The sequence below is a fragment of the Papaver somniferum genome, chromosome 4 (assembly GCF_003573695.1).
Source record: "Papaver somniferum cultivar HN1 chromosome 4, ASM357369v1, whole genome shotgun sequence".
Classification (NCBI taxonomy): domain Eukaryota; kingdom Viridiplantae; phylum Streptophyta; class Magnoliopsida; order Ranunculales; family Papaveraceae; genus Papaver; species Papaver somniferum.
In genome coordinates, this window is record NC_039361.1 from 55,973,911 (window position 1) to 55,996,532 (window position 22,622).

Consider the following 22,622-nt stretch of genomic DNA (forward strand, 5'->3'; position numbering starts at 1 on the left):
CTTCACCCGACCCGACCCACCAACCCGCCCAATATTCCCTAGCATGCTACCCCTTAAATTTTTTATCCTAGAATGAATCTCAGCCATTGGATTGAAAAAATAAAATACCTAACCCTAACTAAGGGTCGCACTCGCAGCCCACACCTATCACTTCGGCCTCTTCTTCTCTCCTTCTCAGAGACAGAGTCACGGAGACTCTTCTTCCTTCGTCAATTCGTTGTTCTTGAATCTTGATTAGTGAACTGAAGGTATGAATCAACTTAAAACTTGTTCCCAACTAGTTGAACTTTATGTATTGTTGATTGTTCTTGACTTTCTAAATAAATCTAGGGATTTATTTGAAATTGATTTCAATTTCCCGCAAGATATAAAATATGACGGGTAACCCATCACCCGACCCGACCCAACCCGCCTTATTGTGGGTCGGGTGAAAAGCGACCCATTGTCATGGTGGATCGGTTGCGGGTGAAAAATTCAATTACCCACCAGCAGTGGGTCGGGTGCTGGTGGGTGAGGCCAAACCCGACCCAACCCGACCCATGTGCAGCCCTAGACATCTCCACCAGTTGCAGTGCACTTAACTATCAAATGTGTTGTAAATTTTCAATTTTATTCATATCTCTATGCTAACACCTCCCCAACAATCCGAATATGCCTTCTTCCCCTGATATTTGATTGCCACATGTAAACAACACACAGGAAGACACTGCATCCACTGCCACTCGTCCATTTCTAATTCATAGATTTCGTTGATCACCTAGATATTTGGAAAAGCGGATCATTTTTGCATAACCCAAAAGCAATTTCTTGTACGTAAAGCCAATACAATCCCACCACCTTCTTTCTTTTTCTCATTACAAACTTCATAAATATTCTGTCGTATGTCAAAAGCCTGACACGTCATCTTTCGACGGGTGATCCATCTAGATATACGGTGTGAGATCATTTGACACCTGTGGAAACGGTCTCTACGAGAGTCCGTAAAATCGGGTTCTTATTGCAAAAGAGAAAACCGTGTTCCGAATATCCCGATTCCTCATTTCTCATCCTCTAACTCACACGTTGCTTTCCGTATATTATTCTCTTTTTTTCTGTATTTTTTCCTTCAATTTGCCACCACCTTTCTTTCAGTACTACTCTCTCATCTTCAACAAGTGAGCCAAACTCTCTCTATCTCTCTATATCTATCTCTAATTCTTCTTCTGGAATTTGATTGAATTTTGATTGTGGATTTTCAGTTAAGAAGAAGAAATGGTGATGTTCAAGGTATCAAAAGTAGAAACTAATCCAATCGATGGACAGAAACCAGGAACATCTGGTTTGAGAAAGAAGGTGATTACACTATCAAATCTCTCTTAAATGTGTTAGATCTTTGTTTGTTTCGTTCTAATTTGGATCTGCTTCTGTTTTCTTGTAATTTGGATTCTTAACACTCATTTTCATTGTTATAATTCGTGAAGTTTATCGGATTTGGATTTTTTATTGGTTAATATTAGATCTTTTGTTTGGTTATCTCTTGCATGTTTTTTAAGATCTTCGATTGTTGATTTCGCATGTGTGTTTAATAACTGTATATGATCGATCTGAAAACCGAGTAGTTATTGAAATTCATGCATTTTTCTGCTGTTTCCTGAACCTGATAAATCTATTTTTGATTGATGTGAATCAATAACAGACAGGATAAGAAGGTTTTAGATTAATAAATTGTTGGTATCGGGAAAAAGGATTGCAACTAGTTGTTGTGGTTTCTTTCTCAAACAATTTGCATTTTAATATGGAGTTTTGAGTTATCTTCTATTGATCCGGAATTTAAATTTTGGATGTCACTTTTTTCAGGTAAAAGTATTCAAGCAACCACATTACTTGCAGAACTTTGTTCAAGCAACATTCAATGCACTCCCAGCTAATCAAGTGAAAGGTACCCTTCTGGCATTCTTCCGCATATGTTTACGTTTAAAACCGCTGAAATGATAGTTCAAAACGTATTGAAATGTCATCTTGTGGGATCTGGTTTTTCTGTAATTTATTTTTCAAGTCTTTGCACTTACCAATTTCTTTGTTGTGAATGCTCAATAAGTATCCCTTGTTTCACTGGTTTCTGCAGGTGCTATAATCGTTGTTTCTGGTGATGGTCGTTATTGGTCGAAGGATGCCATTCAGGTTTTTGTTCTTCTATTCGCAGAAACATCTTATTCATACACTTTATTATTTCAGTACATTGCCTGTTCAATGTTTTGTTTAAATTACTTGTATGGACATGATTAGAGTAAAGCAATTTTACGGCATCATAACTTAGTGCATCAGTTAGCTTTAGCTGCTACGCCGAGCTGTAACTATGAGCATCTCCTTTTTCAAATATGCCTAAAGGAAGCATTTTTTCACTTAGTAATATGATGATGCCTATAGTGTCATGTGTAGATATCTGTAGTTCTTTGTTTCCGTGATAGAGAAACAAGCTTGTGCTTATTCATTGTTATGTTTATGTCAATTTTGTGGTGCTTATCCTCGTTATTAGCTTATTTTTGAACATTGGTGTCCTTTTGACCATTCAACTTCGTGAATTTAGTATCAAATTGTCAATCGTTCAACTTTGGTTCCACTGCTACTTGATATTTTACTCGATGTTTATAACTTCTTAAATGGTTTGTTGTTTCAATCGCCGGTAAGTTTTTTAGCTTCACATTTTATTCACTTATTAGAAGTCTGTAAGCCCAGATTGTATGATCTGGAGATCTCATTTATGCCTTGCATCATCTTCTTGTGTTCATTGAGCATTCACTTCAGCACCATAATTATAGTTTAAAGAGCTAACATTTGTTTTTGGAATTCTCAGATTATAATTAAGATGGCAGCTGCAAATGGAGTAAGAGGTGTATGGGTTGGACTAAATGGGTTGATGTCAACTCCTGCTGTATCTGCTGTTATACGTGAACGAACTGGTGCAGATGTATGGTCACATTTGTACTTTGACCGGTTTTAATTAATCAAACTTTTTTGATTTTCGGGGGCTTTTGCCTACATTAGTATTTTGTCGAATTTTGCCTACATTAATTTTTTGTCAAATCAGCCTGATGAAACATTTCTTATAATATCAGGGATCTAAGGCATCAGGAGCTTTCATATTGACCGCAAGTCACAACCCTGGTGGTCCACATGAGGTAACTGCAGCATATATCTGCTAATACTTTAGTCTATGGCAGTTTCTTGGCAAAACTCCTGGTCTTCTAGTTCGTCTCAAAATGGTTTTTGAGTATTCATCTTCTGTCATTTCTTATAATCTCTGCTCCACAGGATTTTGGAATCAAGTACAACATGGAAAATGGTGGGCCTGCTCCTGAGGGAGTGACAGATAAGATCTATCAGAACACAACAACAATAAAAGAATACTACATTGCTGAAGATTTCCCAGATGTAATAAACAATGCTCTATCATTAGCAACATTTCTCGTTAACTGGAGTTACTCTGAACCTGTTCTAATTTTTTATTAAAAATACATCTTTCAGGTGGATCTTTCTACTGAAGGAGTAACAAAGCTTGGAGGGCCCGAGGGAGAGTTTGATGTTGATGTTTTTGATTCAGCCAATGACTATGTGAAGTTGATGAAGTTAGTATTTGCATAAATTCTTACTTTTTAGTGCTTGACGAATACATTGAGTTTCCATGTTAATTTTCGTAAATTGATTTAACAAATATCCTGATCTTTATTACTTTATCATTCATATCTTCTTCCTAATCCTCAGGTCGATTTTTGATTTTGAGTCTATTCAGAAGTTGGTTGCATCTCCCAAATTCACTTTCTGGTATGTTGGTCTTATCATATTTGGATTTGAGATATACTTATTATTATTGTTTGTTGAAATGACATTCCTTCGGTGTACTTTATTGTTTTTTTTTAAATTGTTTCTCAGTTATGACGCACTTCATGGGGTAGCTGGAGCTTATGCAAACCGCATTTTTGTTCAAGAGCTTGGAGCACAAGAAAGTTTTTTAATAAACTGTGTACCCAAGGTATGACTAGATTATGCAGCATCTCTTCCTATTGGGGAAGTCTTATTACATCTGTTTGTGGATATTTAGATTCATCTTCTGCATGGCCTTGTTAACAGGAAGACTTTGGAGGAGGTCATCCAGATCCCAACCTGACTTACGCCAAGGAGTTGGTTGCACGCATGGGGTTGTCTAAAGCTAACCCTGAAGCCAATCCACCAGAATTTGGTGCAGCTGCTGATGGTGATGCTGACCGTAACATGATCCTTGGTAAAAGGTAAAGCCGTACTTGATAGCTGATAGTTATTATCACCAATAAAGAAATGGTTTAAATAAAACAAATGCCTGTCTTGAAACTATTCTCTTGCCATGTCAGGTTTTTCGTGACTCCATCAGATTCTGTCGCCATAATTGCTGCAAATGCTGTTAAAGCCATTCCATATTTCTCATCGGGCTTAAAAGGAGTAGCCAGGTAGTATCCTCTGCATTTTATGTTAGATTAAAGTCAAGTTCCTGGTGTTTCAGTTATATTACCGTATTTGTTAGGCAGAAAATAAGACTTCTGTTGATGAGAGGTTAAGTTAATTAAATTTGATGGTGTTCCCTGCAGGAGCATGCCTACTTCAGCTGCTCTTGATGTTGTAGCGAAACATCTAAATCTGAAATTCTTCGAGGTGATACTCCCTTGCATGCTTAACGTAACCATAAAAATTAAGCCTTTTCTTTTCTTGGAGTTTTCTTCCATTAGTTTGAGAAGCAGCATCGTTTTGGTTTGATATCAGGTACCCACCGGCTGGAAGTTCTTCGGAAACTTAATGGACGCTGGAATGTGTTCAGTTTGTGGTGAAGAGAGTTTTGGAACTGGTACTCTCTAGACATACTTGTGTCTTATCTTTTTGACATTTCATTTATGGAATACTTTAGAGTTCAGGGTACATTTTTTGAGGAATTCCATAATTTGCTGATGTTCTGTTGAATTTATTTATCTCGGTCTACAGGTTCAGACCATATTCGTGAGAAGGATGGAATATGGGCAGTTTTAGCCTGGCTATCGATTCTTGCCTACGTTAATAAAGATAATCTTGGAAAAGATCAACTTGTCTCCGTTGAAGATATAGTTCGTGGTCATTGGTCTACTTACGGTCGCCACTATTACACCCGATATGACTATGAAGTAAATTTTTCATGGCTATTCTTCGTTAAATTGATCCTAGTCTTAGTTTGCACCATGAATAATGAGAACTTGTTCTGTTTATAATGTTGATTTTTCTTCTTGTAGAATGTGGATTCAGGTGCAGCCAAGGAGTTGATGGCGAATTTAGTCAATTTGCAGGCTTCCCTCTCTGATGTTAACAAGTAAGTCTATAAAAAGAAAAACAACCCATCTTCTTTGCGGAAAGCAATTAAATTTAAATTGATTTGTGCACAAATTTTTAATTTAATCGACGTATTGATGTTGTTTTATACAGTATCATAAGGGGAATACGATCAGATGTTGCAGATGTCGTCCAAGCCGATGAATTTGAATACAAAGATCCTGTGGATGGATCTATCTCAAAGCACCAGGGTATTAGATACCTGTTTGCAGATGGATCACGATTGGTAACAAATAAAACCTCCTTTCCTAACCCTCAATTAGCTGTTTAATGTTTGTATGTCAAGAGGATCTATTACTACTTTTCTACCACCATGCCCACACGATTCTGTCTGACTCTGTATCTCTCTAAAGCATTATTTGTTTCCCTACAATTCCAGGTCTTCCGTCTTTCTGGAACTGGGTCAGAAGGTGCAACAATCCGGCTTTACATTGAGCAGTATGAGAAGGATCCTTCAAAGATTGGAAGGGAATCTCATGAGGCACTTGCTCCTTTGGTATGAGTCTCAACTCAGTCTCATTTCATACACTCTCTATGATTATAGCTTCCATTGTATTGACAACATTGAATGTTTTTGGCTAATTAGGTGGAAGTTGCACTAAAGCTTTCCCAGATGGAAAAAATGACTGGCCGATCAGCTCCTACAGTTATTACATAGATAAATTTCTGAGCTATTCTATCCGTATTCATGGAATTATCATCATGAACTTCAACTTTGTAATCAATTTTCCTTCTAGAGTTCCCTCATATTTCCTTCTTTTACCTTTTTCTATCATCATAAGAATGAGACATTGTTTATGAATTATGATGCCTCGATTTCACCCACCACACTTTGCTCTCAGCTGAGAGATTGCAGCATCAAGTTTTACTGTTTCAGTATCTGTATCAATTTCCATATCTAGGTAGGTACTAAACATGATTTACTGCCTTTTAATTGGCCATGTTTTCATTCATGTGTATGAGAAAGATGAATGATGTATTAAGATTTTCTTCCCAAATCAGAGATGTGCAGACTCTTTCTTTCTTTCGTGTCCTCATTTACATTATCATGGGCTAAAAGTTGGCTACCAACCGTAACTGGTTAAATTTGAAGAAAACACGGGTGGTAACTAAATGCTCGATACCAACCGTAACTGAGTTACGGTTCGTAACCAAATGCTAGATACCAACCGTAACTGAGTTACGGTTCGTAAACTAAAATGGTTACCAAATGCTCGATAACTACCGTAACTAAAATGGTTACCAACCGTAACTGAAGAAAATTTTCAGATATAAAAACATACGGTTGGTAATTGAACTATTCCAGTTACGGTTCGTAATTGAGTTAAAATCAACCGTAACTCACATAAACCCAAAAATCTCAATTTCAATTTTCATCTAAAACTCTAATTTTCGATAGAAATTAAACTTAAATCGAACAAAACAAACCAAATCGTAACTGGGTTTTCAAAACATACCTCATATAAGTCATTACACTACACTTGATTAATTTTCGAATCGTCGATTAATCGAAAATGATGAAATTTTGAGTTTTAATGGAAGCTACGGTTGATGGGAGGAGGAGAAGAGAAGAAGAAAGAAAACAAATTTTCAATTTAGCTTTGATTTAGGTTAAAAAACGGGGAGGGTAATCTAGTTAATTTACACCCCTTATAGGACATCCCCTAACCAACTAGAGGGACATTACTATCACACTGTCGCCCCTCTAATAAACCATGCCGCCCCAATAACAAGTTACTTGACAAAATGCTGAATGCTATCATTCTAATTATGCACTCTTCACTATACATTGGAATATTAAGCACCAAACTTGAAAGGCTTACACCGCGGGCAGATTAGCCTTCTCATAAACTTTGCTGAAGTTGGGCACATCTTAAAATACTTTACCAGACACCAGCACTGAATGAATATTGCATGAAGACACAATCTAATGCCTATCCCTGGATAAAATTCCTTATTCAGGTCACTTGGTTTTATATGCTATAACTCTTCAACCTGCACTGAGAATCCACATGGGCAGTGTTTAGTTCGTATTGAGCTCTCTTCATCAAAACTCTGATTGTCTATTGGGTATATATGTTCATGGCCCTGAGCGAAATCAGATCTGGAATTATGACCATAGTCTTGTCTATACTGAGCATTTGATTGCATTTCATCTTCAGATTTAGTAATTTCAGTGTGGCAGATATCATTGTCAATCTGCTTGGCTACATGGGAGGTTTGGGGACATGAATCATCACCGTAAGTTTGGTTCAATCTTTGCCGAGTTATGATTGACGAAAGAAGTTGATACCACCTAGAAATAGCTTGGGCTTCATTTCTTTTCTTCTCTGCGGCTTCTCTTCTCTCTTCTTCTTCTGCATATGCCTGGAACAAATAATTCGCTATCAAGATAGTGATTCATTAAACAAAAAAAAAAGCTGCCGAGAAAATCTTCCAAAATCACAATATAGTTCTTCCTGCACTGGCAAGGTTCAAGGAAGTTACCTGCAAGATAGCATCTTTGAACTCGGTGCAGACCACTATCCCTTCAAAGATGGGAACTGTTCGACCATTGCGGAAATCAAACCCAACCATGGCAGGGGCCGAATCAATTCCGAGCCTCTTCGCAACAGTGTAGACCCTAGGCAGCCTTAGGTGTACAGTTCCATGTGGGAGACACTTCTCGGACCATACATCTACTTGACCACGTTCATTCTGAAAGTCAAATTATGATAGTTATATACATAAATGCATGATCATAGTCACAGCAACCACTCCATGTATAATGACAATGAATATTTCGTATGATTCTTTGCTACCCAAGAAAGATCGAACTTAGATCAGAATGCTATCTAAGAGGTCACTTCACATGATCACATTTTAAAAAGTAAATAAAATACAGATACAGAAAACTAATCACCTACCCTAGGTACAATCCCGTTTACTGCACAAGGAAGGTTCAAAGGTTCCAATTGCCACCTCCCATAAAGTGCAATATTTTCTTCACCTTCATCTTCTTTATCAGCTTCTGGTTCAGATGCTTGTACCTTGCCAATTTTTGAAGATCGCTTCACCAACTTTGGAGAAGTACCAAGAAATATACGCGAAGCCATTAAGTATTATCAGCTTTCACGCAGACAAGGAGTAGAATAATATATTGAAATACCAAAAAAATGTGCAACTCCACCATACCTTGGCAGGTTTTTCACTTGCTTTAACTTGCAATGCCTCTCGTAGCCATCTATGTTGTGAATGTAGCGTTTGTACACAGTTTCGAGGATAGACAGGATGACCAGAACAATAGCCAAGTATAGGATCCTTAGGATGAAGTATCTGGTTCTTGGTAAGCCACCTTTCAAGAGCATAAAGGTGGTGATTTCTGTAGGCCTGAAATTAGAAGTATGTAATCAGGAGGCGAAACCGACGGCTCATAAAAAACTTAATGTAATCAAGTATTTAAATTCAACAATTAAGGCATACTTGTTGATTAGTTGGAAGTGGTTCGGTTAATGCCCTAGTTTGAAGCTCCATATCCTCAAGAGAGTTCCTAGTCGCCATCCCGCACTGAGATGAAGATTGCACACCCATGTTCATAAGATTCTGTTTAGTCTCTTTCATCCCATGCATCTCATTGGCACTACAGTAAACAGGATGTTCTTGAACTGAAGAACTTTTCACACCCCCCTCAGTGGAACTACATTTTTCTAGTGTCTTAACCTTATACAGGTTGCTTGATGTGGTGTTTGAACTGGCTTCCAAATGAACCAATCCTGCAGTGGCAACAGACTCCAGATCTTTTAAAGGTGCCAAAACTGCATCCCACCAACATGAATTAATCCGCTTTGATGCAATCTGGTACCACTTCATACAGTACCTGAAATCAAGGGGTTAATAGTCACTTTCAGTAAAACTATAAATAATGACTGAACAACATCAGAAATTTCCAATTACATTACAATATTTAGTGATCTCGAATAATAAGAGTGACAGATATGAAAATATAAGAGACCTGCGAGTCACATCTTTAGCCCCATTCCCTGCAAAAGCAACTACGTATCTCAAAGATCTCCTGCAGGCAGCAGCTGCAGCTTCAACTTTTTGCTCACCATCAACAATAGCATTGACAGCATCAACATGCACCCACCTACCAGTCATGTTTTCTCCACTGCAAAATACTTCAGCCCAATGTAAAGGAGCTCCAACTTTTCTTGAACCAATTGCAACGGAGACCCCCTGACGAGAATTTGGGAACTCTTCATTTTGGACTATTTTTAGTTTTTTATATGGAGATGAATTATGTGATGAACTACAAGGCAAGTCATTCATTTCAGAACTTAACTTGGCATCATGGGCACCAGCTGCAGTGGCAGCGAGAGCCATTTCTAACTGCAATTCAAATTCCATATCACCTTTCCTCTTTGATCCTTCAACTTTCTTGGTTGAACATGCTATAGAGTTATTACTCTTGTCCGAAGCTGACATATCCTGTTTTCCGTCACTAATCGCACCAGAAACCTGAGCAGATTTTGACTGGTCGACTCTTCTTGCTGAGCTTCGTTCCTTGATTTTGCATGCACCCCCACTAGAAGTTCCAACATCTTCACTGAAGCCAGTTTTGGGGTGGGACAACTTGGTCGGAGAAATGGAAACTGGATCTAACTTGGGCACCATCAAAGTAGACGACTTAATTATGTCATTCTCAGTGCAAACTGCATCTTGGCTCAAACAGCCAGACATGCCCATATGTGGTTTGAGAGATACAGCATCAAGAATGGACACAAATCTGCAAACAAATCATTCATCATAAACTGTTGAAGTCAGCTATTAGTTCAGTTCCAAAATAAGTAGATCCGCAAAATTGTGACTCAAGAAATTTTCCTGAAAGAAGTTACTAAGATACTTTCTGACAGAACGAACACAGAAAAAAATTGATGTGATACTATACCTAGTTGAAAGATTGAGAGCTCTGAATAACGCCACAGATAATGCAGAAATCTGGAAAGAGTGAAGGATAGTAGTAGTTAGTAGTTCACTTATTTGCTTAGATAGTAGTAGTTAGTAGTTCAACCCCAAAATTATGAAGTAGAATGAACCAGCACTTCTTAGATTTGGAGTCTGGACTTCTGCCACCTAACACTCTCAATGTTCTTTGAGATTTGCTCAGATAAATTAAGTCATGTTCTTTTTTATTTTATTTTTTTTTTTTCTTTCGACATTTTCATTTTTTATTTTTTTTCATGACTAAATAGCTAGGATGAAGATACCTCTTCTGCAGTTCCTTTACCATTTTCAACAGCCGCAGCCAGACTTGACTGAAATAGTCTCTCTGAACTAGTTGGGTTTGTAACATGAAAGTTATCATGGAACTGCAGCCAAAATCAATTTTACATTGAAGAATCAAATACGATTGCAAAAAGCTATATATCAGTAAGAAAAGATGGGACGTGTATCATGAGGCAACAGAGCATACCCATCTGACAATGGAACCTAAATCCTTAGCAGTCAACTTTGGAACTTCTGTTATCTTCAGCAAGTATGTCGGTAAAAGCGAAAGCAAGGCCGCCTGCCGTCAAGATCACTATCTTAAATTTTAATTTGATGGAACAAACATATATATACCCAAAAATGTGACCGTTCATGAGACTGTGAAACATCAATGGAAAGCAAGGAAACACCTGAATAAGAGGATCGCTGCAAGCTCTATCAACGATCCTTCCACGTGCTAGTAAGCACAGCAAGTGAGTCTTATGTGCTAGTTCAGCCAATTCCTAAGACATAACATAACTTTTTTAGTTTTGGCCAACTAAAATAAACCGTAATCACAATTACACAAACAATTAATGTACAACAACCATTCACCTTGTCTTCCGCCGAAGCTCTTCGAATAGGTTTGCGCTTAGAAGAAGATGGAGAATCATTAAATTCAATAACCATTTCCCTCGCCACATTATTCTCCGAATTGCCGTCAACATCCTCTCCCCCAGATACATAACCATCTTCCCAATCAAATTCATCCGCATCTTCTTTCTTGTCAGGACTAAAACTCCTTACCGCTTCCACATTCTTTTCTGGTAAAACACTTTCACTTCCAACAACAACACTATTTGTAACCTCTATGCTTGCTTTCTCTTCATCATTATCATTTCCATTTACCTCAGCCTGAAGAAAATATAATGAAAATTCTTTTGCTGCCGCCATTAAGACAGAAAAATAAAATGCTTTAGAAATTGAGTCGAACCTTGAAGGCATCAGGTTGGGTAAGATTGAGGGATTTCTTCGCCTTGGACGAGCCACCGCCACGAGAGTTTACACGTTTCTTGCCAACACCTCCCTTTGATTTACCTGACAAGATCACAAGTATATTGAATCACATATCATACTAGAGCAAATACAAACCCTAACTGTAAATTGGTCTAAAAAGAACGAGTAAAGTACGTACTCGCCGATGAATCTTCTTCTTGTTTTTGAGGTTGCTGTTTAGATTGACTTCTTGTTGTTCGCATTTTATTTGATTGGATTTAAAAGTGTTGATGATTGAGAGAATGAAGTTTTTTTTTTCTCCCGGGAAATTTCAAAATGAATCGAGGAGATGTCTCTTCAGTTATAAACAAAGTGAGTCAGGACCGAGTTGGGATGTAGGACTAATACGTAAATATGTAAACTTTTATGGACTTTTTTATAAACCTAAAATAGACTAAAGTCTTGCCTATTTTAGGTTTTATTAGTTTCCTTCTCTGCTCGGTCTCTCAACCGTATCTTTCTTCTTATATATTCTCAATCTCATCTTCTCTCTCCGGTAACTGAATCGAAACCCTAATAATTTCTGAAGCTAATAATCGATCTCTCATCTCTTGCTCTTACGCTCGCGGAATAAACTTTTGATAAAAAAAAATTCAGGTAATCTTTTTCTTTGTTCGTTTGTTTGATCTGTATTTTTCCTGATCTATTTAGGGTTTTGTATGGATCCATCTAATTTATTAGGTTTTATGATTGTGTTATTTGGTGTAAAATTCAATCTTTAATCGAATATTATTATAGAAGCTCCAAGATTTAGATGTTGAAACATGGTGATTAATTAATCAAATCTTACAACGCAATAACGAGTGTATTGTGCTTGTTTGGGATTAAACATGGTTATATTTTCCTTGTAGCAGAAAAAAGAAGTCTCTTCTTCGCACCTTTAAATTAACCCGGATAGATAACCGACTGAGCCGTTTACCTAGCTACCACTCCCTAATTACTATTGATTTTAGGATGCTTTAGTACGTGTTGCTACTAAATTAACTAAATTTAATTGAGTTGTTATTCGTCAATTAAACTTAGCGTTCAGATCTATAATATGATTGACAAATTTGTTAGATTGGTCTTGAATCAATTTTGAGTAAATTTTAATTGATGTGTGCAGTTTGTGCAATTCCGTTCACATAACTAGTTAATCAACGAATTCAATGGCGACAACTTTGGACATGGCACTTGATGATATTATAAAGATCAACAAAAAGCAGAGTAATAATGGCGGTAGAGGGAGAGGACGAGGGAAGGGTCGCCAAGGCCAAGGCAAATCACAAGGAGTCGCATTAAACCGTGGAAAGGGAATGCGAGTAGCTTCTAAAGGGTCACTCAAGGTGAAAGCTCGGCCATCGGGTTTCAAATCAACTGCAAAGGCAAGCTCGAAATACCATTGATGTTTTTTGCTGTATGTTCAAGAACCAATTAAAAGAAATCATCATCTTTAGAACTCAATAATTACTAGGAGAGGGGATAGTTCTATAGCAAGGACAAGCTCAGTCGAAGTTCTCATCAAGAAAGAAATTTTGGTTTGCATGTCTTGCTTATATCGTAATCATCATTGGTTGTTCATAGTTTAGTGGGTGTTATTATAAGGAACTATTTGGAGCTTCTTGATATGTGTGAAAATCATCAGTGCTGCCTACAATTATTATGATAGAGTTCACTGTCTGAGGAGCTTTCTTCTGTTGAGCTTTTTCAATGCAAGTGCTCACCAGGACCATGCATATCATCAGCTTATCTGTAGTGGGGTGGAATCATCTATTCCCATTATCATCGACGCACTATTTTTATTTTGCGACCATTCTAGTTTTTTTTATTGCTTCTTACTGAGAGAAATGCAATTTTAGTTGCTTCTAGTCGGCTATAATTGTTTTAGAATTTACTGTTTTCATCTCCTGGAATTTCTCACTATGGATGGCTTGAAGAGAATTGAATTATGATCTCCGTGGCATCGTGGTGATATGATCTTCTAGTTTGGATATTCATACATGGTCAATTTGCTCACTCGTTCTCCTAACTTGGATTTTTGTAAACGTCCTTCAATCAGCCCTCCAGAACCAAAGGTATTTCGTTGAAGCCTGATTTGTTTGAAGATAGCCTAGTGGCTGCTGGGTATCCTGGGATTGAAACTGGCACAAAGCTATATGTTTCTAATCTGGATATAGGAGTAACCAACGAAGATATCAAGGCATGTCGTGATTTAGCTATATGTTTCTCTTTCTTGTTCATATTCATAATCCTCTGGGAAGGGCCTAACACCTGTTATTTCGTATATGATGGTTGGATTCGCATTCAGGAGCTCTTTTCTGAGATAGGAAGTCTGAAGAGATACTCAGTTCATTATGACATGAATGGTCGACCAAATGTAAGCATTGTTTTATCTTTCTACTTTTCGACTGCAGCAGTAACTGTTGCAGGATTAATGCACTATTTAAAAGGGTTAGGGCGTCTTCTTTTGCTTTTGCATCTGGTACTGGAAATTGTAACTATTACGTGGTTATTATGCTGCTCACTTGTCTGAAAAGGAGCTTGTAATTGGTGTAGGGATCAGCCGAGGTGGTGTTTAATCGAAAGGCTGATGGATTAACAGCCATGAAGCGTTATAATAATGTTCAACTTGATGGCAAGGCGATGAAGATAGAGATCATAGGTACCAGCTTGGCAGCACCAGTTTCAACTCGTATTAATGTGATTGGAGCTAATGGAAGAGGGAAAAGGACAGTCATTATGACGTATGTACCTCTCTCTCTTTTTTTACTTGTTGCTATGAGCGGGAAGTTACATTTCAATAGTAATTTTAAATATATTTATACCATGTCTTATCTAATTGAAAGGTGTAGATATTTTTTCCTTGAGATAAGGCTAATTATTGTTTGTCTCGTAAGATACCGAGTGTTGAGGCCCTTAACCAGTTGGATAAGTTATACTGAGTCCTCCAAGAATTGGATATTAGTTATGTCGAGTCCTCCAAGACATACCATTAACTTTATAATTTGTGGTTCACACCTGATAATTTTACTTGGTCGTCAAGTTTACTTCCTTTTGGTTAAGATGTTTTTCTGGAGTTATTTTGCGTCTTGATCATGTCTGAGGAAACTTTGATGTTGTAACGATGTTTCAGCATTTTATCTAATTTTTGAAAATTTTGCAGGCCGGGCATGGGTCGAGGAGGAGGCTCTGGTTTGTCAAATCGTGGAGGTAGTACAAGGTATGGTGTTAATACAGGCTCCTTTAAGTTTTGCTAACTAGTCCTGAACGTATTGTTTTTAGTTCTAAGGTTTTTGGGCGCAGTCACTGAGTCTTTCCCATAATCTCATCACAATTATTATTGTGAAGATTAGAACCCTTCCAAGATTAGGACCCTTCCAAATGCCAATAAATGTTTTTTTTTTCTTCTGATTTGTAAATTTTGACTGTATTAATTTTATTTCAAGTAATGCAGCATTTGTGACAATTGCCTGTTTTTTTTTGCATTTTCTGCTTGTAGGAACAACCGTGGTGGTGCTCAACGTGGTCGTGGTGGAGCTAAAAGCGGAGGTGGCGGTGGCGGCACCGGCCGTGGCCGAGGTGGCGGTCGTGGAAAGACTAAACCAACTGTTAAGTCTAGCAGTGAGCTTGATGCTGAACTAGAGAGTTATCATGCTGAAGCTATGCAATCTTAGTAAATATTTGCCCCCAACTAGTTGAGTACAAGGAGTGACTCTATTGTATAAAAACCATCCTCCTGTGGTAGCTTCTTTTGAATCTTTTGCTTTGGGATACTTGCTTTTCTTTTGTCCTCGGCATCTTTGCAGTTTGTCAATCGAGTATTCTTTTTCTCTTAGCAGGAATATCATGTGCATGGTCTCAAAATGATTTTTGTCCCAACTTTGAGGAAAATCAAGAACACAAAAAACTACATACCCTTTAATATTGCAATCCAAAACTGACTCTCTTGCCCAGCCCTAGAGGTAAAAGATCTGGCAGCTACAACTTACAATAAGATAATATTGAGAAAGAGCTATTAGAAGAACTAGCACACAATCGTGGTTTATAACCCACACACAATCGTGGTTTATAAAACGCACACAATCGTGGTTTATGAAATACAGAATTTACTGTTCTATCTTGATATCTTCCTTATCTTCCTTCAGAGCTAGTTCTCCTGAATCGCGTTTACTGAACAGTTTCTCAACTATGTCACTCCAGTTGGTTCTTTTCCTTTCGGACTTCGATTTCTTGTCTTCTGTTTGTGTGTCCTGATATGCTGAAGCACCTGATGCTTCTTCCTCACCTGTTATGGTGAGTGGAGGTGGTTGCTCTTCCTCTGTTGTGGCATGAGGCACATTCAAGCTAACAGCTCTCTCCAATGCATCCTTGTGCTCTTTCTGAAGCGTCTGTAACCTTTCAAGCTTCTGAACCATAGGGGCAGTTGTTACCACTTCCTCACTGCTTTCTTTCATCCGCTGCAGAAAGTATGCAACATTAGCTTCCAGTTTCAAGAGAAGGAACTACTCTGTAATTACCAGTACCAAAAGTGGCACTTCTGCTGTGAGAAACTTCAACAAATTATTCCAGGTTAAATTTCTCCAATCCACAATAAAACAAAAACTGGTCAATTCCAACCACTTGGCACATTGCACTTGGCGCATTGAGGTGTTGTTTTTTACCAAAATAAGTTCCCACCAATCACTAATTATATCTCAAAGAAAGAGTGTAAGTTATAGCTAAAAACAAGCGAAAGATGAAGAACACTTCGTACTCACTTCCAAAGCTTTTCGTGCTTCTCTTTCAATCCAAATGATAGCATGATCTGATGTTGCATTGCTTGACAGCACAATATGTTCAAATCTTTCTTCAACTGGAATGGCAGTTCTGACCTCAGGAGGATATCTCCCACATCTGCGTTTATTCAGATTCAGCAGCAACAAGCGACTCAGATTCATCACAACAACCAGAAATAGTTTCTGCGGAATTAAACTAGTGTAATTACCCTTCATTCATTTTTCCGATAGAAAGTTCTCAAGACTGCTGGGAATGAAGTTGCACAAAGATTATGTAACAGCGACTCATTGGTTTTTACGAGATTTTAATTTCCTCGTAAGGACACGTATTGCCCCTAGTACTCGTACTGGACGGACGTGGAAGCAGCAACAGCTTTGGTGGACTTAAATTCTAACATTTCTGCGTCCTAGTTCTATAAAGCACGAAATAATACAAAGAATGAAAGATATGAGACATTCTAAGAATATAGATGGTCACATGTTATTTGATCAAAATATAACTCATGTATAGTTAAGACTATACATAATTGATATGCTGGATGGCATGCCCCCGTTTTCCTTGTTTTTTTTTCCTTCGGTCGTGTGAAGAGGCCGTACCAATAGTCGTACCAGTACCATTGTTACCCAGCTAAGATTCTAAATGGGATATTATCATTAGCAGATATTCTATGTGTTTATGTCTTTAATTTGACAAATCATCAAGAATGTAAAAAAATGACCACAAAACCAAAACAAATGAAACTTCCGTAATCATTCCCAAGAAGCTGAAACAAAAGAAAATCCAAAACACAACTAAGAGGGTACCTGCAAAACTTCCTTTCTACAATATGATACATTCTTCCAGGAGCATAAAGCCTTCTTGGATCTCTAAGCTTTCTACCTTCCGGTATGAAGGTGTCTCTCATGCAAACCAAAAATAATAGGCAAGGCAAGCTGTCCAAAGCATTAAGACCTGGTTTAAGAAATACTCACTTAAATGCTGAAAAAGAAATTGGTGGTTTTCTAACCTAAATTTATAAAGTGGACTAAGAACACAAACAAAGAAAAAATAGACATGATTACAGAACCAACAACAAAAAAGTAGGAGGATGTAAACAAGATCTAAAAAGAAAGGGAAAACACAATTGTAGTAAAACGAACCAGAAAATTGATTTGAAAACATCTTCCAGAGGTGTCGGTGTTCTTGGTAAGAAGTCATCCTGAAAGAGAAGATAACAAGTACCACCCATCAGTGTCTAGTGAAAAAGAAGACAAGGCATATCAAACTAATCTAGATAGAAAGAAAAAATATTTAACTAGAAAGAGAAACCGCATCAAGGAAATTCACAGTGATCAGTTGCAACTATGCACCATGAGTATGGTATTACGGGTTACATTGTAACATTAATACCCTATACCCACATTGAAATGTTTATGGAACAGAAGGTGAGAAGACTAAAACTTTCGCATATCAATTTCCGCAAAACCTATATAAGGATCATTAGATAAATGTGGTGATGAAACTAAACTATGAAATTGCCAAGTGATCCAAGTGACTCACGAAGGCATTGCAGTAGCCATTGATTCTCCTTTTTCTAGCTAAGTTCTATCAACCCACTATCTTGAGTTCCTCCTAGTCCTAAGGAGCTAAAACAACATACATCAGCGACAGTTCAAATCACCACAAATAAGACATAATCAAGAACCTCCTCTTATGGATTCGGACGTGCATCGATTATAAAAGATTCAATGAGCTTGATTTCATCAAAAAGTAAAACTTAAGCATCAGACTTACTTGCAATATAACAGAGTTGATAACATCTGCATATTTGACAGCTAAATTCAAAGACATACATCTAGCTGGAGCAATAGCATAACACTTCACATTACTCCTCGGAATCCCCCCTAATTGATTCCGATGATTCACCACCACAATTGTCAACAATGCCGCCACCCCCGACCCCAACGAATGCCCAGCAAATATCATCTTATACCTAAATCATCACAAAAACATCATTAAAAGACCCAAAAACAAAAGATTACCAAAAATGGAAAAAAAATATGATCACCAATTGAGTTATACCTAGATCCATTATCAAGCCATAAACTCTTCAAAGTATCAGACTCTTGATTCAATAACCAAATAGCAGATTTTAACAAACCATGATGAACATAACCACCATCAAACATTTGCATACCCAATCGATTATCTAATAATAGTTTATAATCACTTTGACTAACTAAATTCAAACCCCGTATAGCTAAAACAATTTCTTGATTTGTATGATCAATATAAATCAAATAAGGTGGTGCACGACCATTATTCTGTTCATATGTCACTCTTTTAATTACCCAATCTGGGTTCATACCATAACCACAATCAGGCCCAAATCTTGGGTTTCTTAAATCATCTTCATAAACAGCTAAAATTGCTCTACAAATTCTTGGTATTGGTTCGAAATCTTCTGGGGTTGATAATGGCCATGTTGCACTATCATCTGAACCAACATATGTACATCTTTTCCATATCCATCTTGTTACTCCTAGACATAGTACACATTCAACTCCGCATGTAAGGGACATTTTTCTTTTTTGGGGGTGTTTGTTTGAGCTGGATTTTCTTGAATCAGGACTGGTTTTGGGTTTGTATTTTTTTCTTCAGAGAGAGAAGGAAGAAAGAGTGTCTGAATAGTAGAGAAAGGAATAAGTAAAAAGACAATCTAGATTGATTTCGAGTGACGACAACTAAAAACACCTGTATTACTTCATTATTACTACAGTACTACCAAACCAATATAGATTAGTGGAAAAATACATAGATATACTTCTTCCCACTGGGGGAGCCAACTTGGTTTTGTATTTTAAAATGGCATTTGAGTACAACTGCAGAGACTCTGTTGGTTTTTGACCTATTCTAGCAATTGTAGTGACGGTGGATTGTACCAGTTCAATTGTATAAGTTGTTCTCTGGTAGGTTCTTTTTTTTTCAGAAAGTTACGTGGATTGAAAAGAAAACAGAGATTACATAGGAACATCTTGTATGTTGGTTGGGGTATTGGCTTCTACCACCATACTGTTGACCTCATTTATTGTACTACAGTTCATAACAGAATGTGAAGAAAGAAAATCCGAAAGCAAAGAATTAGAAATGAAACGAGACATCTATAACCAGATTTGCTTATATATCCCCTTCGTACACGCTTTTTTTGCTAAAGTATTAGTCACTTCATTGCATCTCATGTTTTTAAAAACAAAATCCAAAAAATTATTGCAGGACTGAAGAATCCTTACTGCTTCTGAAACTATCGCCTGTTTCCTCTAAAAAATGTTGTTGGACTTGTTCTGAGCATAGAGAATCAGCCTTTGACAGTCACCTTCCACCCAGAAATTTCTTAACTCCATACTCTTTTCCCAACAAGCTGCTTCCAGCAAACTCAAAGCCTCTGCTTCTTCTGCAGTAAAGGCTCTGATGGACCCAGCTTTAGCTTGCACAACTTCTCCTGTTTCATTTCGCAAAATCATACCATAGCCAGCAGGTGAGATGTTATCAATCCACGATACATCAAAGTTAATCTTTAATTGATTAGTTAAGGGTTTTGTCTGAAAAAGCTGGGGTCTAAAAACCACACCCAGTATTTCGTTCGGCAATCTGAATAGATAAATTCCAATGTAATTTCAAGAGAATCAACTAGACAGTCAGACTCAATCTAGAGAAAAGTATATCAAAGAGTTTTATATCTCTATCTCTCGATTCAATCTGCAATCAGCAAATAGGAATTTGCGAGCCCGATTGAATATAAGAGAAATAACTTGAACGGTACCAGAGACCAATGTTCAAGGATCAATCAATTTCAATCAACAACCAAAAGTTGGATTTACCAATTGATCAATTCAACGCACAGCCTGTGATATTTCTATTATATAACAAAATATAATTCGGAAAAGAAATAACACAGACACCAGAATTGTGTTAACGAGGAAAACCGCAAATGCAGAAAACCCCCGGGACCTAGTCCAACTTTGAACACCACACTGTATTAAGCCGCTACAGACACTAGCCTACTACCAATGAACTTCAGACTGGGATGTAGTTGAACCCTAATCAATCTCACACTGATCAAGGTACAGTTGAGCTCCTTACATCTCTGAACCCCAGCAGGATTCTACGCACTTGATTCCCTTAGCTGATCTCACCCACAACCAAGAGTTGTTACGACCCAAAGTCGAAGACTTGATAAACAAATCTGTTTCACACATAAAAATCTATTGAAATAGATAAATATGTCTCAACACAGAAATACCTACGAGTTTTGTTCCGTATTTTGATAAATCAAGGTGCACAGGAACCAATTAATAAACCAGACTTATATTCTCGAAGAACAACCTAGTATTATCAATCACCTCACAATAATCTTAATCGTATGATAGCGAAACAAGATATTGTGGAATCACAAACGATGAGACGAAGATGTTTGTGACTACTTTTAATCTTACCTATCGGAGATAAATCTCAAGCAAATCCTAGTAAAGATAATACTCAATCACGATAGAAGAAGTAAGATCAGAACACGCAACTACAGAGAAAATAGTTGGGTCTGGATTCACAATCCCAGTGAAGTCTTTAAGTCGTTAACCTACATGGTTTCGTGAAAAATCTAAGTTAAAGGAGAATCGAATCTAGTCGCAACTAGTATCACACAGGAGGTGTGGGGATTAAGTTTCCCAGTTGCTAGAGTTCTCCCTTATATAGTTTTCAAATTAGGGTTTACAATCTAAGTTACCTTGGTAACAAAGCATTCAATATTCACCGTTAGATGAAAACCTGATTAGACTCGAGCTAATATATTTCAATCGTTAGATCAAACTTAGCTTGTTATACACAAATGAAATGTACCCTCATTTAGGTTTGAGTAACCATACCTAAACGTGTACACCATGTTGGCTCAACAGTAGTTAACCGAGGTTAGATATATGAACACTCTCATATCAACCTTAATCATCTTAATCACAACTTGTTCAAATGACTCAAATGAAACTAGTTATAGAGTTGTTCAATTGTTATATTCTCATAGAAGTATACAATAACACAATTGAAGCAAAATCGGTTTGATTCACTCAAACCAATTCATGAACATTATAGCCACGGTTTGCAAAGAATGCATCCTTAATATATAAATGTATTAGTTCATGAACAAACTGATTTTAGAACTTTAACCACTCAAGTATGCATACGATACGCATACCTAAGTAGCCGATCTGAGTTTGGGTTCGCCAGTATGCGAACGGGTACGCATACCTTAGTACACTTCCAAAACCCAGCAGAAATTCCTGGACCTATACCTTACGCAAGTATGCGTACCGGTATATGTACTTGGTACCCGGAATTTCACAACTATAAGTACGCATACGGGTATGCATACTATAGTTCCGGTCATGGATCACATACATGCAAGAATGCATACTATGTTCATAATCCAATAGTTCTAAACTCTATTTCAATCATTGAAACTTTCTTAGAGGATGACAATAGCCATTTTCACACACTATTAACATCAAAGCAATTTTCAAGTTATTGAAATAATCATAACAAAACATTCCAAGTCTACATCAAATGATTGTATCACAAAAACCATGTAAGATGTTACTCGGAAATTTTCATATGATCATCTTTTGACTTTCGTCAAGAATATAAGATGAACTTGGTTGAATCGAAAGATTACCAACACATATTTCGAGAAATATGTAAGCGAGTTAAACTCAGCTTGAAATCTCAAATGTGTATAATCGAATACTATATAGTAATACGATTTTTGTCTTTATATAGGAGATAGAGTAGAAATAGACTTTCCAAGTGATAGATGAGTTTTAGTATCCACATACATTTTGTTGATGAAGTTCCACAAGCTTCTTACTAGTTCTTCGTCTTCAATTGATGAACGCCGTGAAGTCTAATGCTCAACTACACAATCTATCCTAGTCCGAGACATCACTATAAGTAGACTAGAAATCAAGACTCATAGTTTTGATCATTAATATTGACAAACAAGCTTGAGATAGCAACGCTTGCGAGTTCAACCGAGCAGTGGTCTAACATTGTCCATCCTTATCTTTAATCTCAGTTAAACTTTGTGCATCACAATTAAAATTTGTACCATTACAGTCGCAGAGATTTTCACTTTACATGATAAATTTTATTTTATTTGTAAAATGAAAGCCGAAAAAATGTATAGTAAGAATAAAAAA

The 22,622-nt window shown here is 37.2% G+C and overlaps 4 protein-coding genes across 5 annotated transcripts; 2 read left to right on the top strand and 2 right to left on the bottom strand.

The window, feature by feature from the left end:
• The first annotated feature begins 1,012 nt into the window (after positions 1-1,012).
• LOC113275578 (phosphoglucomutase, cytoplasmic) lies at positions 1,013-6,388 on the top strand. The gene is made up of 19 exons (XM_026525112.1): positions 1,013-1,154; positions 1,239-1,332; positions 1,837-1,918; positions 2,105-2,160; positions 2,834-2,947; positions 3,096-3,158; positions 3,292-3,411; positions 3,505-3,605; positions 3,742-3,801; positions 3,910-4,009; positions 4,108-4,265; positions 4,365-4,460; positions 4,599-4,662; positions 4,771-4,852; positions 4,987-5,162; positions 5,268-5,344; positions 5,458-5,590; positions 5,744-5,860; positions 5,951-6,388. Exons 2-19 carry the CDS (start codon positions 1,252-1,254, stop codon positions 6,020-6,022), a joined length of 1,752 nt encoding a protein of 583 aa, XP_026380897.1. The 5' UTR covers positions 1,013-1,154; positions 1,239-1,251; the 3' UTR covers positions 6,023-6,388.
• Positions 6,389-6,969: 581 nt separating this feature from the next.
• LOC113275579 (DNA repair protein RAD4-like) lies at positions 6,970-11,912 on the bottom strand. 2 transcript variants are annotated; one of them, XM_026525114.1, is made up of 13 exons: positions 11,786-11,912; positions 11,585-11,688; positions 11,206-11,505; positions 11,022-11,114; positions 10,817-10,909; positions 10,611-10,712; positions 10,292-10,341; positions 9,356-10,129; positions 8,827-9,220; positions 8,539-8,733; positions 8,271-8,423; positions 7,852-8,061; positions 6,970-7,731 (listed from the first exon to the last, which is right to left on the bottom strand). In XM_026525114.1, the coding sequence occupies exons 1-13, from the start codon at positions 11,847-11,849 to the stop codon at positions 7,345-7,347; spliced, it is 2,919 nt and encodes a 972-aa protein (XP_026380899.1). In that variant the 5' UTR covers positions 11,850-11,912; the 3' UTR covers positions 6,970-7,344. The 2 variants fall into 2 exon arrangements, with proteins under 2 accessions (XP_026380899.1, XP_026380900.1); XM_026525115.1 differs by lacking the exons at positions 11,585-11,688; positions 11,786-11,912 and having other exon boundaries at positions 11,199-11,278.
• Positions 11,913-12,077: 165 nt separating this feature from the next.
• LOC113275581 (THO complex subunit 4C-like) lies at positions 12,078-15,467 on the top strand. The gene is made up of 7 exons (XM_026525117.1): positions 12,078-12,243; positions 12,752-13,010; positions 13,685-13,825; positions 13,934-14,002; positions 14,182-14,369; positions 14,789-14,845; positions 15,125-15,467. The coding sequence occupies exons 2-7, from the start codon at positions 12,795-12,797 to the stop codon at positions 15,297-15,299; spliced, it is 846 nt and encodes a 281-aa protein (XP_026380902.1). The 5' UTR covers positions 12,078-12,243; positions 12,752-12,794; the 3' UTR covers positions 15,300-15,467.
• Positions 15,468-15,510: 43 nt separating this feature from the next.
• Positions 15,511-19,182, bottom strand: LOC113275580. The gene is made up of 6 exons (XM_026525116.1): positions 18,463-19,182; positions 18,175-18,373; positions 17,541-17,599; positions 17,205-17,333; positions 16,383-16,518; positions 15,511-16,082 (listed from the first exon to the last, which is right to left on the bottom strand). Exons 1-6 carry the CDS (start codon positions 18,960-18,962, stop codon positions 15,732-15,734), a joined length of 1,374 nt encoding a protein of 457 aa, XP_026380901.1. The 5' UTR covers positions 18,963-19,182; the 3' UTR covers positions 15,511-15,731.
• Between the last annotated feature and the right edge of the window lie 3,440 nt (positions 19,183-22,622).

What these genes read in the sequence shown, in the direction of transcription:
- LOC113275579 (XM_026525114.1), bottom strand. Translation starts at nt 11,849, where the DNA reads ATGCGAACAACAAGAAGTCAATCTAAACAGCAACCTCAAAAACAAGAA. An exon ending in TAGGTTCCATTGTCAGATGG is followed by an intron (nt 10,713 to 10,816) that starts GTATGCTCTGTT and finishes TTTTGGCTGCAG; the next exon opens with TTCCATGATAACTTTCATGT. An exon ending in GCTCTCAATCTTTCAACTAG is followed by an intron (nt 10,130 to 10,291) that starts GTATAGTATCAC and finishes ATTTGTTTGCAG; the next exon opens with ATTTGTGTCCATTCTTGATG.
- LOC113275580 (XM_026525116.1), bottom strand. Translation starts at nt 18,962, where the DNA reads ATGTCCCTTACATGCGGAGTTGAATGTGTACTATGTCTAGGAGTAACA. An exon ending in TGGCTTGATAATGGATCTAG is followed by an intron (nt 18,374 to 18,462) that starts GTATAACTCAAT and finishes GTGATGATTTAG; the next exon opens with GTATAAGATGATATTTGCTG. An exon ending in AAGCACGAAAAGCTTTGGAA is followed by an intron (nt 16,083 to 16,382) that starts GTGAGTACGAAG and finishes TACTTTCTGCAG; the next exon opens with CGGATGAAAGAAAGCAGTGA.
- LOC113275581 (XM_026525117.1), top strand. Translation starts at nt 12,795, where the DNA reads ATGGCGACAACTTTGGACATGGCACTTGATGATATTATAAAGATCAAC. An exon ending in TAACCAACGAAGATATCAAG is followed by an intron (nt 13,826 to 13,933) that starts GCATGTCGTGAT and finishes ATTCGCATTCAG; the next exon opens with GAGCTCTTTTCTGAGATAGG. An exon ending in AATCGTGGAGGTAGTACAAG is followed by an intron (nt 14,846 to 15,124) that starts GTATGGTGTTAA and finishes TTCTGCTTGTAG; the next exon opens with GAACAACCGTGGTGGTGCTC.
- LOC113275578 (XM_026525112.1), top strand. Translation starts at nt 1,252, where the DNA reads ATGGTGATGTTCAAGGTATCAAAAGTAGAAACTAATCCAATCGATGGA. An exon ending in TTGCTGAAGATTTCCCAGAT is followed by an intron (nt 3,412 to 3,504) that starts GTAATAAACAAT and finishes TACATCTTTCAG; the next exon opens with GTGGATCTTTCTACTGAAGG. An exon ending in TAATAAACTGTGTACCCAAG is followed by an intron (nt 4,010 to 4,107) that starts GTATGACTAGAT and finishes CCTTGTTAACAG; the next exon opens with GAAGACTTTGGAGGAGGTCA.